At 52.3% G+C, this 14,911-nt stretch overlaps 5 protein-coding genes across 5 annotated transcripts; 1 reads left to right on the top strand and 4 right to left on the bottom strand.

Annotated features, from left to right (window-relative positions):
• Positions 1 to 1,126: 1,126 nt before the first annotated feature.
• On the bottom strand, positions 1,127 to 2,517 carry BDZ99DRAFT_303059 (subtilisin-like protein). The gene is made up of 4 exons (XM_033714205.1): positions 2,346 to 2,517; positions 2,187 to 2,292; positions 1,495 to 2,131; positions 1,127 to 1,444 (listed from the first exon to the last, which is right to left on the bottom strand). The coding sequence occupies exons 2-4, from the start codon at positions 2,286 to 2,288 to the stop codon at positions 1,197 to 1,199; spliced, it is 987 nt and encodes a 328-aa protein (XP_033577021.1). The 5' UTR covers positions 2,289 to 2,292; positions 2,346 to 2,517; the 3' UTR covers positions 1,127 to 1,196.
• A 3,212-nt stretch (positions 2,518 to 5,729) lies between these two features.
• Positions 5,730 to 6,142, top strand: BDZ99DRAFT_303034 (uncharacterized protein). The gene has a single exon (XM_033714204.1). The coding sequence runs from the start codon at positions 5,839 to 5,841 to the stop codon at positions 6,097 to 6,099; it is 261 nt and encodes an 86-aa protein (XP_033577020.1). The 5' UTR covers positions 5,730 to 5,838; the 3' UTR covers positions 6,100 to 6,142.
• On the bottom strand, positions 6,143 to 7,916 carry BDZ99DRAFT_303033 (uncharacterized protein). Its single transcript, XM_033714203.1, has 3 exons — positions 7,318 to 7,916; positions 6,909 to 7,247; positions 6,143 to 6,856 (listed from the first exon to the last, which is right to left on the bottom strand). Exons 1-3 carry the CDS (start codon positions 7,703 to 7,705, stop codon positions 6,186 to 6,188), a joined length of 1,398 nt encoding a protein of 465 aa, XP_033577019.1. The 5' UTR covers positions 7,706 to 7,916; the 3' UTR covers positions 6,143 to 6,185.
• A 655-nt stretch (positions 7,917 to 8,571) lies between these two features.
• Positions 8,572 to 9,220, bottom strand: BDZ99DRAFT_520148 (uncharacterized protein; the record flags this gene model as incomplete). The annotated part of the gene is made up of 2 exons (XM_033725496.1): positions 8,572 to 8,859; positions 8,909 to 9,220. The coding sequence occupies 2 exons, from the start codon at positions 9,218 to 9,220 to the stop codon at positions 8,572 to 8,574; spliced, it is 600 nt and encodes a 199-aa protein (XP_033577018.1).
• Positions 9,221 to 12,981: 3,761 nt separating this feature from the next.
• BDZ99DRAFT_508634 (Six-hairpin glycosidase) lies at positions 12,982 to 14,851 on the bottom strand. Its single transcript, XM_033724343.1, has 3 exons — positions 14,457 to 14,851; positions 14,387 to 14,407; positions 12,982 to 14,339 (listed from the first exon to the last, which is right to left on the bottom strand). The coding sequence occupies exons 1-3, from the start codon at positions 14,597 to 14,599 to the stop codon at positions 13,433 to 13,435; spliced, it is 1,071 nt and encodes a 356-aa protein (XP_033577017.1). The 5' UTR covers positions 14,600 to 14,851; the 3' UTR covers positions 12,982 to 13,432.
• Positions 14,852 to 14,911: the final 60 nt, after the last annotated feature.

Here is a 14,911-nt window from a genome sequence, read left to right as displayed (position 1 = left end):
CAGTATTCTCGGAGGCATCTTCGATGCTGCAGCAATGGTTCCTGGACTTGGGCAACCGCTTGCCGGCTTCGCAGGTGTCGCGACATCGGCGGCTTGCGCGTAAGGAGTGGTCTGTTTGGAAGGGGACTCTCAATTCTACTGTGCACCATTGTTAGTGGTGCGCGAGTTGGTGCGACGGGTGTCACTGTAGACATTTTTTGATAGCTTTCTTGTATTTATCTTAACCTTGAATTTTGTTGTCTGTCGACTGTGACTTCTCCGTTGGGGCTTGCCTTCGAATCCGGCTTTCGCAAGTACCTTATTGCGAGCGCAGCGAGCATATCTATTCGTTCCGGTGGTTTGTATTCCAGAAAACCGTAGCTTCTCATTGGCTGGTCTATCACCACCCAGACGTGATCTACATCCCCCGGTTGCTACATAGCTGATATTTCTGCCAATGGTGATACTGACTTCCAAGGCACAACAGTGCTGGGGGGTCCTTCGACGAGTTGACGATAATTCGATACCCCCAAAAACATGCTTCGCTTTCTTGACCGAAAGACGACTTTCTATATCTTGACAAGTTAGGATTCAGAAAGTTCCAAGGTTGAAGTGCATACTACGAAAGTGACAGATTTATGAGGTTATTAAAGAGTCCCGTACGCTTCCCATACCTCAACCACCAAAGCCCTTGGGCATTTTGTTACCCAAGACCCGTCCGGAGCGCATTGAGAGTTCAGCTTTCTAAGAGAGAAAGGAATACACTATGAGAAAAGCACCTCTACAAAGCTTTCATTTCCTAATCCCAGATAGCATACCATTCACAAAGAACGACAGGACGCTGCGCGATAGTCCACAGGCCCTGATCACACACCCTTCCCCTTCTCTACTCCCTTCAAGAGGTCCATCCTACACGGAATCGCGTCGCTCCTTCCATTGCACCAAAGCGCTCCCGGATTGCCCCCGTCATTCTTGTACTCACAGTCCATGCTATCTAGCTTTAATGGGAACGTACCACCAGGCCACGGCGGATTGTCGACCATCGCGGGATCGTCTACCGTTGGAGACTGGAGTATAGCTTCTTTGTCGCTTTTGCAGAGGGCGGAGACGCCAACGGCGGTGAGAAAGAAGAGCCATGAGTTTGTGTTGGAGATCTCGTCGATGTAGTTCTGCAGGATGATGGAGAGGGTTTGCGTCGGAGGGGGTGGTGTCGTGGGTTAAAACGGTGCCGGGTCGGGGGCCGGGGCTGAGAATTGGTTTGCTCCAGCGTTCTTGTGGTCCTCTTCTGTGGCTCCATTCCTGATTACTCTTATGTCGCTGCCCGCTTTGCGTATCCAGCTCGACTTGTCAGTTAAAATGTAGTCCTTTATCGCCTGAACGCGTTCCTTGCCAGTATAGGATTCACCCCACGGAGGGGGTTCATAGTTCAGGTATGCTGCGATGACGCCTGCAACAAGCGGGGCGGCTGGATCCATTCGTTAGGACGGTTATGGGCGGGTAGTATGGATAACTCACAATGTGATGTACCCTGCTCAATTCCCTCCTTTCCGTCCTCCTTTTGCTGACCGGCAATGCCGACGCCCGGCGCACTAATGGTAAGTTGAGGTCCTGTTTGAGAGAATATGGGCGTGCTACCATCCGCATCAACCGCACCAACGTTGATGATTGGCGTATCCGGGTCTTCCAGCACCTTAGGTAATTTGTCAATCGTCTTGAACAAATGCGCCAAGTTGCCTGATGACGAAATGAAAGGCACACCCATCTCAAACAACCTGTCCAGGTAGACGCGCATTTGGATCGCAGCCGGGTCAGTCTCCGCCTTTTTGTGGTCCATTCCAATTTTCCACCCGTGACTGCAAGTGACCACAGACTTTGCGTAACTTTCCGGTCTGCTTTCCAGATGGGTGGTGACGGCCTCCAATGCCAGGATAAAATCTGCCATCTTTGCGTCCAAGTTTTTGAACTTCGACGTCATTTTCACCGATACAAGAGTCGCCGCTTTGGCAACACCATACTTTCTGCCCAATGCTTGAGAGGACACCATGGCGCCATGTGATATATCGCTTCCGTCTTCATTTTCTTTCTCCCCGTGATCCTTTGAGTGCGCGGTTTGAAACGCCTCAATTTTTTCGAACTCATGGTTACCGTCATTCTGTCATGAGCTTAGCTGCAGTCCTCTTGGTACGACTAAGGCATATCGGACTTACAATTCTGACAGTGTAGGCTGCGCCCGTGTCTATAACATAGATATAAGTTCCAGCCCCTGCGTTCTCGTTGTATACGAAGTCCTTAAGCTTATCATCTTTCATTTCGCTTGGAATCATGTTAGTGGTCTTTGATATCGATATCTGCCTTAGGGGACGTACCTTGGCTGACTTAATATGACAAGATGTGCGGAGCATTTGCTTGTTTGGTGTAGGTCAAAGCGCGTTTGACACGGGTATATCGCTTTTTGACGCTCTTCAACGCCCTTCGAGATAGCCCGAACTCATCAGGCCTCACAGTCTCTTGAAGATCAACATGTTCATTCCTTGTGACGGCTCGGTCGGGAATAGTAACATAGTCTTCGCCTAACTGGGCTTTGATACCCTCATACGCTTCCACAGCCGCCTTCGCTTCACTGGTCAACTGGATATTGCCCCAACCCATGACATGGCCGGTGCCAGGTTTGTGAAACGGATATATCTTTTCGTCCGTGTTCTCGGCCTTAGACTTCAGAAACTCGAATGCTGCCTTGGCCTGTTCATCATCTTCGGGATTTGCAGCAGTGACAATGTACCAGGGGTCACCGTGTCCGGCTGCGCTGTATTTGGCTTGTGCGGTCTCCTTGTCCAATGAGGCCAAGGGGTATTCTTTGAGTGCGTCTGTGGTAGCATCGTTCTGGAGCGAGATTTTCCATACGAGTTCCTCTGGATCAAATTCAACATGATTTTCTCCATAAATTCCTTGGAGGAAATCGTGTGCTTCGAGAAGCTGGCCGGGATCTTGAGAGTCGGTAGGATAAATGGTGAGAAGAGTATCGCGAGAAGACAAGGAATTTGAAGTTGATGAAACTTTAGTGCTTCTAGCCCATACGTTAGTGACCGGAACTGACAGGGCCAGTCCGGCAAAGACGAAATATGAGTAAGAACCGCATTTTTCATGAGGAGAAAGATAGATGTGCAAAGATCGCCGTACTGATATGTAGTGGAACGCTAGTCGACCGGTCGACTCCTTCAAGTATCCTCACCTCTGGATGAACACGTATCGTGATGTGTCTAGTCCGCCTTGCACATTGCGTAGGAATAGAAACGTGATAGAAATTTGAAAATAGCATCGTTGGTGGCTTGATTGAAACAGTCCTACGCCCTTGGATTCCGTGGGATTGCACAGGCCAAAGCGACTAGCCCTAGAATTACTTGTGGATTCAGAAGAAAGGAAGCAAGTTGAAATAAGGCAGTGCAATCCCACAGCCTGCCTAGAGGAAGGAATGCAAAAGCGAACCGATGTTGAAAGGCTCAGGCGTGCTCCAACGTACCCTTCTGGTGTGGCATCCATGATGTCTTGCTGAAACTGGCGTCGACACAGCCCGAGCGAGAAGCACGAGATCACTAGATAGCTAAGCGGAGATGAAAACTTGACAGATTGCTAAAGAGGATCGGGGATATCAAGAGAGACACTGCCTTACTGACGCGACGTCAGGCGTTAGGCTAGCTAGAAGACACCTTCCTCGCCACACAGGATTGTGGGCTTATTACGGCGTTGACAATCCCCGCACGCAGTGCAGAATCCTAAGTATAGTCTTGCGAAGTACTGCCTTATAGTCTGCTGGCGCAGCAGAGGTCCTTGAAGCTCGCCGCATCCCAGTCTCAACCCTCCCTGTCGAATCCAGGGCCCAAAACCGGGTTCCAACGAGCTGCTCAGTCTCGGCTCAGGATGCGCTTACCCAGCACAGCCACAGCCCAGGCTGGAGCATGAGCAGCTCAGGTTCCTGAACAGGAAAGGAAATTGCTTGAGTGCACATTGGGATATTGTACTACCTGTTCCAAAACCTTCAGATACCTGAACTTCCTTAAATCTTCTTTCCTGGTAACTCAAATTGTCCCTCTTCCAAAACCTTCAGATACCTGAACTTCCTTAAATCTTCTTTCCTGGTAACTCAAATTGTCCCTCTTCCAATGAGATCACCAGCAGTGCCAACCGCGGAGTCTCTCCTTCCGTGGACGCCGAAGTGGTACAGCACTAGGTCATCACTGACTTCTCACTGCTCGTGCTCTACTCTTGGTCACTCAACGCCACTGCAAGGAGTGCCCTAGCTAGAATGTCTTCGGTCACGCAAACGGTTTCACTATCTCCACTGCGTAGAGTTCTACATCGTATGTCGAGTTTCATACGCCTATCGAGATACCCCAAGGAGATACAAGAGTACCCAAATTGATTTCATAGTACTGTATCTCCAATGGCCATATACTTCTCTGGGCTTCCTTTCACTTCGGTGATCAAGTTCATCAGGAAATGGTGACTCGTGTAGTATGATAGCCTCCAAACTACAAGCGCAATGATAGGCCTACCTATGCAGCTCCGACTTTAACGTTGTCTCAGCACCCCTCTCGATCCAAAGAAAAACCCCCGACCCATCATCACCCGAATATTCCCTCAGTAACTTCAGCTCCACACTCCAACGCATTCCACCGCATGATTCAAGCCCCCAAAAGCCTATATCAACTCAGCATCCCTCTCATCCCATACCCATCCCAACCAACACACTCAATTTACTCGTCCAACCAACCAGACCGCTTCCCGCCTCCCAAGTGCCGAGGTTCCCCCCAATATCCCAGGCCAACAACCATGCAGCCACGCCGCCGTGAGACCGGATGCGCCACTCCCTCGGTCCCCAGATACAGTTTCCTCCATCCCCGCACCATCGCACCATCGCACCATGACACAAGGCACCACGGCCGCCGCAGTCGAAGCATCAAGCCAGCAGTCGCACCACATCGAGCGCCGCAAGCGGACCCGCTGCTTGGGACGGACCCCCTTATCCGATCCGCACTGGTGTCGGGTGCACGGAGGTTCCAGGGATCTCGTCCTCGTCCAAGACAGCAATTTAGCCTTCACGCGCGGGGATACGGATGCAAATATAACACTGCGAATTAGTGATGCGAAACATGTCTCTCGCTAGTTATACGGTTCAGTCATGCTTAGCTGACCGCGCCACAACCGCGCATAAAGTGGCAGCGAATCGCACACGCAACTCGCGCATGCGTCAAAAAGTAATGCACGCTTGAATAGTTTAGACATGGAACAGGTCTGCATGGGCGTAGAAACGCACGACACCCGTCATGAATCATTTGTAATTCTCATTCGCGCGCGTGCCTCTTGCTCTCGTAGTTTAGTCTGGCTCGGAATCTGCACGTTACCCCATCCCTAGAAAGTGGTATACAGCTGGTATAATCCAAATCGCCCCTTTCCCCCACCCTCCTCGCGCTCTCTCTATAATCATACACATAATCGAAGTTTGACAACTCGTGAGAGCGGGAGCCTGATAGCCCCGGAAGATCGTCTCTCTCTTTCTTCCCTCGGAAATAAATGGAAAATACACCCTGGTATACAAGGACTTCGCGCGGCATAAGAAGCCTGCGGCGTGACGTATATTCGTCCATGCTTCCTGGCTAATGTGTACATTACATCGCCATGCCTGACTTAGGCAGCCGGATAAAATTCGTGGTTGTTGGTTTGTGCGTGCGTTGGCGTCCGTGTTGAAAAGAAATGATTCCAAATGATCTCAATCCTAAAAGGCTATGAAGGAATAATAGCCGGCTCTTGCTAGGCTTCTATAGATCCTTCAGTATACACCTTGAAGACCAAGATAAAAGAAAAATGACTCAAATGATCTCAAATTTCGCCAAGTGTGGTAGTCCGATCGGTCGATCCTGTCTGTCGACGAAGTTTTCCGTAAGCCCTAGTCCCCTATGCGCCGTGATGCACCGAATTCAAACTCAACGAATGCGCCCCGGTCACCCATGTTCTTCCTCTTATCCCAGCCCCTGGGTGAAATCGAGTGAGTTCGTAGAGTTTCGCGAAATGCAAACGGAGAGTAGAAAGGCCTGTGCCAAAGCTAGATCTCCAAAACAACGCTAGCAAAATTGTCTGTGTTTACTTGCGTTCAGATGCAAGAAGACTTGCAATAAACGCGCTTCATCTATTAGTTCGGGTGATGCTTAGTGTTATGGTCCTGAATAAAAGCCTGGCGGGTGATTGGCGTACTGCAATGGTGGGCCTGTCTCTTCCTCTACATGCCTGAGATGTGATGGCTCCGTGTACCAGGGGCCACCCATTGGGCGTCCATGGGGTGAATATTCGTGGCCGGAGCTATGGAGCGTGTAGGGGCTCCAATTTTGAGGTGGATAGCCGTAATTGTGACTTGTGTGGGCTAGTAGTGGTGCTGAAAGTGGTGCGGTGGTATCGGCGTGAGTCGCACCATGTGCATGTCCGGCACCGGTGTCTATTTGAGGGGGATAGTTGTAAGGTGATGCTCGGCCGCGATAGTCTTGTTGAGAAACAAGATGCTGATTGTGGAATTGCGGCGGTACTCCCTCGATGTGTCCATAAGATACAGATCTTGCAGGCTGCACCGATACCGGCTGAGCCCAGCCTTGGGCATCATGAGGCGTACCATAAGACATATTCGATGTCGTGCTCATAGTAGCTGGGGTTTGACCGCCGGACATATTGGAGTCGCTGCCATAAGTAGAAGGGGCTGTGGATGGAGAAGCTCTCCAGTAACCGGCCGAAGATGGTGTTTCATCAGGAGCAGATGAGGGAGGCACGAACCCTTGGGGAGGCCATTGGTTGTCCATCTGGTGCGAATATGGAAACGTGTGTGATCGTAAAGGCACTATAAATTTGATTAGTGGGATTTAAGATATTTGTAGGTGTCCAACACATACCCCCGCTGGGATTGGAAGCACTTTTGGAGTCAACGTCGACTTCGGGTTGCATCCTGAAGCCTGCGCTAGCTGGGTTCGGCGAGATGGTAGTGAAGGGACGATATTCATCAACTTGCTCGCTTCGCGTCATAGCAGCGCGAGGAGATGAGGGAGTCGACGTTGGTGGTGCTGTAGAGCCACCCTCCACTTTTGCGAGGGCTGGTGGTTTCGAGTCCGAGGGATTTGTTTGTTCAACAGGATAGAAGTTGCAGTCCTTCTTCAGTCGGATACAATTCGAGCAACGCCCCCCGGGATCGTCGTTGTTCTGCAGACATCGTATTTTCCTCCGACGGCAGTGCGCTATAAAATTCGAGTCAGTCGTTGCAGTATAGAAAGGGTTTGGCGCAAATGTGCACTCGGTGTTGCTTACTACAAGCAACAGACGTTCGATGATATCCAAGCTTGTTTCGACGTTTGTCCGAGTTCGGCGACAGCTCCCCAGAGTTCGTCAGAGCGGGGTTGTGTATGTGAGGTGTTGATGAAGGGCGGCGAATCTCGGGGAGGCTTTTGCCTTTCGATGTTCTCTTCTTCTTGTTGGAGTGCGAGCGGGAAGCTGCAGTGTTTGGTGGTCCAGAAGTTGCAGTGTCTGAGTGATCTGCAAATCCCGATCCAGGTATGGCTTCCGTCTCGGGAATCCCGATTCCAGAACGCAGTCCAAGTGAGTCGTAGGACATTTGGATGCTGAGGTCGGAGAAGAGCAAACTCTGACTTTCGACTCTGGGATGCTTCTTCGATCCGTCTTCTACTCCGACAGCCATAAGAAAGAGTTTTACCGTGGTAGTTCGCCGATATCGAAACCCGGAGGATGCCGGCGCATTGAGTCTGGTGTTGCTTTTGATGGTGGAATATATCGATATAGCAGCACCCAGGAGGTTGCAAGATTGGCAGTTGTAGAAGAGATGGTGGAACACAGAGTTCGAAGTCCCAAACGGTAGAGCCCGCACTGCGCACTAGGTCTGTTCTACGGCGGGAGTTGCAGGCGGGGGCGGTTGCGGGCGATCAACCAGACCACGGGAGTTTAAGGCGCGCTCAATGCAGGTGGAAAACCGACAGCTAGGGCCTCGACGGCGAGGTACCGGGTCCGACTCCTCGAAGTGCAACAAAATTCCAGAGTCCACGAGGCCAGGCGAGGAGACGTCAGCTTAGCTTACCAGGAGACAGGAGTGGGGACCTGGCCTTCATCAGGGATCCCTATGTGCACGCCTGCAGAAAAAGCAATCGCAGGAGCAGACCTGTGTGCCCATTGCAGTAGTCGTGAAAAGATAATAAAGTGGCGACTGGACTCTGGTCCCATCCTTCATCCTGGCAGCATGCTCCAGGACCTGTGGGCGTGTGCGAGGACGCCAGATTGGCCTGCGACCCTTGCCGCCGGGCTTGCAGCGAAGCTGATCTTGCTCGAGGAGGAAGGAGGTGTAGATGATCCCTGGAGGATTGGTGGCCCCGTTGGCAGCCAACTGATGTGCGGGATGGATGTGCGCCAACAGCACGCTCCATCCCCTCGCGATGGATCGTGCGTGGAGTCTCCATCCATGATGCTTTCTGTCGCAGACAGGCCCACCCTTTGACGCTAGCCCGGCCCAGCACGCAGCCTGCTACGCCTCATCGTCAGAGGCTGGCACGCGCGCTACGGCGCTTTCCGGGGCCGAGTGCTGCAGCCAGACGGATGGCAACGAGCGAAAGGCAGGTCAAAACGGCGCAGCGTTTCTTTCCCCGCGGCGCCTTGTCCAGGGACGGCCACCTGCTGGCAGTTGGCATCAGATCGTGCTGGCCGCGCTAAGGCCGCGGGCTTGCGAATAATGGGAATTCTGAGCGCGGACAGGGAGCTCGAAGCATCGGGGATTTGCATGGTCGCAGGAAGCCACGCGCGCCTAGCGGACCAGCGACACTGGCAATCCGTGAAGTTGTCGATGCCCTGGCGCTGTGAGTGGGAGCTGGTTTGATACGTCCAAAAGGACGATTACTGAGGGCCCAATCCACGCCGAGGAGGCCGTCTTGTTGCTGCTGGCGTCGCACCGTACTGGCGCGTGAACAGAGCACGCAGGGCCCTGGGGCCTCGGAGCTGGCTGCTGGCTTGTCGCCTTCATCTTCGCACGGCGTCCTGCGACAACGTGGCGTCGAGGTCGTGCGGTGTGTCGTCCGTGGTGCAACCCTTTCTCCACACTCTTCATCTCGGTTCTGACGATCACCGGCTTGCTCACGGCTCCACTTGGCACGCCCAAGGTTCCACTGCTCCGGGGTCGCGGGACGTGCTGCCTTGGATCTCGCGCATGCATGACGTTCGCATGCACGCTGCGATGCATCTGTTGGGCCGTGTGCTCGACGAAGCACAGTGGAGCCCACCAATGGCTTCCCTGCAGAGAAGCCTGCCACGAGCAGAGGAACAGTGGCACAGTGGCACCACACCAACCACAACCCGAGTACGTCCTGCTCTTCGAACCCAACGAGTGAGCTGACCGCACCGCTTCGCTCCGCTCCGTTAACGTTTTTGTCCACGCATGCACATGCACATGCACGACACCAGGAGTGGGTCGTCCGCGCGCGATTGGATAAGCATGCTTCCTTTTTGGCGCAACGCAACGACTTGCCAAGTGCAAGACACCCCACGTCGATGACATCGGCCTAGTGCACTGCAACTGCCTGCAGTGGAATTGCACCTCCTGGACGTTGCAGACGCCATGCCGCCAAGGCCTTCTGCATGTCTCTAGCCTCTAGCGCGGCTATCGACACTTAGCGGGTGCGTGACTCGGTAGCGGTACCAAAGGCGTACCGGGTTCTCGGAGCTTGTTGAGATACTTGCTGGGCCGGCTTCTGTCCAGAATCTGCCATGATGTGAAGAGCTGCTCCCACTCTCGCGCCATTCGGCATCGCAATCTGAAACATGTCGTGGCGGGCCGATCGATCCCGAATCTCCCGGCCAGCCCCAGAGTCAGGCTCATCAGACGCAAATCCCAGGGGCCGTCGGCGAGGCTGTTGAGGCGTGAAGGATTCGGCCAACCAAGGCGCAACATGTGATGAGCTGTCTCGGAGCGCATGGTTGAGTGCCTAGGTATGTAGTGGTACTGTGCCATCGCTGACATCGGCGCTGAAAGAGGACAGTACTTGTCTAGAGTCGCGGAGGCGGTGTTCGCACCGTCTTCCACACAAGCATGGCTATTTAAGCTTCAGCCCGCGTCCGGCGGAAGCAATACGGCGACAGGACTAGCGTGGTGATGGCTCCAGAAATATGCTGGAAAACGACGTTACACCTTCCGCACTTAGCCAGCTCCCGACACCGCGTCTGATGTCCTCTCGGTTCTTGAGTTAATCCAGACCGCACACGTTTCGTCCCTTGGTATGTCCTAATGTGTCATGGCGTTACGTTACATGCAAACTCTGCTTGCCTTTGCTCTTTCTGGCTCGTCTTCCCCGACACGTTTTACCGTGTCCGCAAATTTGCGGGCTTGTCTGATCGGTGAGCACACTCTGCCCGACTTGGTTACGCTTCTGGCCGGCCAATAACGAGGCCTCGGAATTGTTCGTGGGGGTGTTCGTATTAGTGCTCGGAAGGATGCGCGCGAAACCAACTACTGCGAAATTCTGAAAGAGGCTTATTAGCAGTCGCCATCTAGGGGTAGAGGGGTTCGTGGCAGGTAGGAGCGCCGCAATACTCTAGAATATTAAAGGAGTGGGGGTCTGAAGGGTAGCTGAAGCAAAAAGCGATGCATTGATGTTGGGTGGTGGTTGGGAACTGCGACTCCAGATTGGGCGGCGGAAGGATCACGTGGTTTCCGTTCACGAATTGCGCGAAACACATCACACATTATGAGGAATACGAGAGGCTTCGTATGGGACAGGGTCACGTCTTTGTAAAGCTTCCAAATTAAATTCATTCTATCATCTTAGACTGCTGCTTTTGCAGGTTTCTCGTTGAGAGCTTTCCATTGAGCATCTCTCTTTTGCCAGCAGCATAAAGATCTGTACAACACGAATAAAACCATGCCTTCTCAATAGGTTGTACGAGCTTTCTGGACCCTAGCTATCAAGACAGCCCGCTGTTAATCCCAAAAATGACGCTCTTCAAAATTCCGCAGGACAAGCTTCCGGTTCACCCGTCCTTCGACAACACCGGAAGCGCTACCCCCGTCGAATGATCTTCCCAGTCGGGCATATCACTTGATCCTTCTGGAAAAGTCCATTGCCTTCGTCGCGTTCGCCAGCTGAAGGATCACAACGTCCAGATAACCCCCGTCTAACGGTCGCACGTCCCGATTCTCCGCGCGACTCCACCACCCTTGCACCACGAGGCGCATGGTGCACAGTGGCTGGGATATTGCTTCAGAACATCCGTATCCAGCGCTCCGCGTACGTCTGCTGACCAACTACAGCTCCACGAAGACACAGGAAGGACCCAACGCTCAATGAATCCACTTCCCCGCCACGGCGCCACCAGAAACCTCATACGCCAGCCCACTCGAATCAGTGCCAGCGCAAGGAGTTGCCTCCGCCGGAAAACCCCCTGTTGATTTAAGCTAGCCTTGAGTCGGAGCACGCCATCTCATGACTTACTACGCGACCTTAGAATGAGCATCGCATACGGACTTGCGCAGACATTGCCTTTCATCGTTAGAACAGGCTGGCCTTGACACCATACGGCACGTCGAGTCCAAATTTCTCAGTGAAAGAAATCTCGAACCTAATGTGAACGACATAACGATGGAATTGAATGATCATGGGTCAAAAAGGTCTAAGCTCCATGCGAGCTCTAGCGAGACGCTTCGTCAGAAGATGCTCCCAGTTGAGATCTTTCATAGCTTTCCATTTCTTCATAATCATTTCAAATACTGGCGAAAGAAGGTCAGCGCGCAAGACAGTTTCATACAGATGCTCTCCGCCTGTAAGATGCTTGGCTGAAATCCGTCTCTGGGTATGAGCAAAACCTGGATGTCATTCGCGAAGCTCTTCTTCCCGGACAAAAAGCGTCAGATTTGCACAGGTAAAACGCAAAAGAAGACCACAAGGACATCGGCATAATATTTTGCGGTGCGCAGTCCATGGTGTCTCTTGGCCTTAGAAGGTCATAAGTCGGGCACACGAACATCCATCTGCCTGGGACCTCTTTATGCAAGATAGTATTTCTACTAGGCCTGTTGTACGGGAAGTTGAGACATGCTTCCGCTCCCTCTGTGCTCGCCATGGCCAACAACAATCATCATCTACTACGGCGCCCCTTGTGGATGGCTTGTAGGCCTCTAGAGCCCAACGACATCAACAGTGGGTGCCCAGTAGACGAGAATGTTGACGACCAATTGCTTGATTACGTCGTTGTCGTCCCACAGAGCCCTCATTCATGTGATAAAAGCGATCTTGGAGTCTGTTGTACACACTGGCGCCGCATTCCCACCACTATCATCTTCTCCGTCGGAAACATCCTCAGCAGTATCTCCGCTACAAGATAAAGATGTTGAGGTTGACATCCTCTGGAGTTGATGAGGCGTGCTATTTCTCATATTCATCGACTGGTGCAAGGCCATATTCGACAGTCCCTGGCTCGTCGAAGGGCTCCTTCAGCTGCTGCTGCGACCCAGCTGAAGTGCTCAACCTTCGTCGAAGAGACCGACGAAAGCGAAGAGACGTTGGGAAGTTCGTCAAGCTGCTGCTACTTCAGAGCCGAGTGCACTTGCGGGCAGGGTGTCACTCTGGGGCTCTCAAGGTCTTTACAGATTATCGGAAGTTTCATACTCTGCTGAAGCACTTGAAACGGTGGTGAGCGAGCGTGCCCAGACTTCCGGCAAGGCACTATACAATCCCGATCGGTCGAAGGTATTTCATAGCCACCTCGAACTCAACCGCATCAACCTTCACAAACTTTTGAAAACCCATGGGGCACCCCATACAGTGGTAAACGATTGAGTACAATCTCCTAGAAAGGCGCTGTAGTCTCACCGCTATTCTGCAAGACGCGCTCATAATGATGCAAGTGAAGCAAATAGTAGAGCCAGTGGCTTGATCACGTAAGACCGAAGGAGAGCTTTTATGTACTTGGAACAAATCCAATGTAGGTCATCTAATATTTACGTCACTCGTAATAACAGCATCTGCATTACACAAGTACAAGTGTAGCGAAATGCGCCAATCCGTTTATAACACCTAGCAGAGATCTCTCCGACCCGGTTCCACTGCCTGGGTGTCAAAATGTCGTGGTCGCGGAAAACCAATAGTAATGAGGGTTCAGAAGGAATCGCGGTCGTAAAAGCTGGGTATCTTCGTATCTTCCATCCGATGCCTGAGAATGCACTGCCCGCACAGAAACGCCAAAGAAAATCATGCGCCTCCCAAAACCCAGGTGCCAAGAGCCAGTATTGAGAAGTGTGTGCCGAAGTAAGGGTAATGTCTCGGGATCGGTCGTGTCATCCGGAATCGGGGCTGTCCCAAAGAGCCGGGTTTCCTCAAGTTCAACATCAAACCCCGCCACTTCCATACTCTGGACTTTAGTCTTAAGAATCTAGCTATAACACAGCTGCTGCTGCAACCAGGCAATCTATCGCTGAGCTTTGACTCGGGGTCGTAACGTCTACAAAGGGCCCCTGCCAGTGCGGACCGACCAAACCGCCGCTCTGATCGTTCTTCCACAGAGAATCGGCGCTCGTCTTGATGACTGTCGTGTACGCATCTTTGTGCGAAGCCTTCTCCAGGATGGCGAGGTTTCGAATGAAAATGCCCTTGAATTGGGCCAGGTCGTTATCTTCGTTGACACCGCCGAACTCAGTCAAGATGTTGCCCTGCCCATTTGCGAACTGTGCGAGGGCGCCAGCGGCAAGCTTATGGGCTTCGTCGATCCAGGAAGACTCTCCTGTAGCTTTGCTCAATTCGACTAGGCCGCCGAGGATGACGCCTTGGTTGTAGGTGAAGAACGTGCTGTTGTCTTGCGCCTTGCAGCTAGCATCGACTCCATCGTGGATAGTGTTGTTGGCAGCGATGACGCCAATATTCGAAAACCAACTCCACGTGGCATTTGCCCAGGAAAGGGCGGCGTCTTTCTGACTGGACACGCGATTGGCGAGGTGGGCGGCGACAGAGAGGAAGAGCTCGTTGGCGATGGACACAACGGCATGCTTGTCTTTGCTCCACCATATCCCGCCGTTGCAGGGCGTACTCCATCCGGTGGTCATGTCGTCGAAGATGGCGATTGCGGCGTCGAGATAGTCGTGGTTTCCGGTGAGATCGTATGCTGCGATCAAGGCGAGAGCCCACCAGCCTTCGTCGTCGTAAAAGTCGTTAAGGAAGGTTGTGCTCGTTGCGCCTTCGTTGTTGTTGGGTGCTTTGGCGTAAGTGTTGGAGATGATGTCCTGAGCGGTCGGCTTCCACGAATCCTCAACCAAGGCGAAATTGATGACCGCTGTCAGAGTGTTTGCACTGTTTTTTATTAGGAAGCTGAGGTCGTAGTGCTGGGATCATTTTACCTGTTCCACCAGAGACCATCCCTAGAACTGTATCAGCGAAGGTTCTTGTCAGAAGGAGCTGTATCCTTACCAAAGACCAGTGGTAGTGTTGTACCACTTATCGTTCATAGCCTTAATGGCAGTCTCAGAGTTATCAGCATAGCTTGAAGCAGCTGTCACGCGAGATGGGTTGTAAAGGAAGAGAAGTGGGAGGGCTGAAGCTAAGTACTTCATGGTTGTGTTAAAAGGAAGAGGAGCCTGCTGTGAGGTATACTGAAAGATCTGAGCAATATGGATATGTCAAGGCTACGAAAGATAGGCGCAGGAACTTGATTGAGCAGTAGAGGAATGCAAAAGAAGAAGATAGAGAAGACTTATAGCTATCGAGTGTGACATCAATGCACAGCCAACAGAGTTGCTCCAGCGACATGCTGTACAGAACAGGTCAGACCGCCGCGATTGCTGGCTGTGTATCAAGCATGACCTTGAAACCGCTATACACAAGAAACTTGCTTAGGACTAGGAGAGATGTGTGTTCCTCTACTC

Source organism: Mytilinidion resinicola, assembly GCF_010093595.1.
Source record: "Mytilinidion resinicola strain CBS 304.34 unplaced genomic scaffold BDZ99scaffold_9, whole genome shotgun sequence".
NCBI classification, from domain to species: domain Eukaryota; kingdom Fungi; phylum Ascomycota; class Dothideomycetes; order Mytilinidiales; family Mytilinidiaceae; genus Mytilinidion; species Mytilinidion resinicola.
The sequence above is the reverse complement of the archived record's forward strand: the minus strand, read 5'-3'. Positions and strand labels throughout refer to the sequence as shown.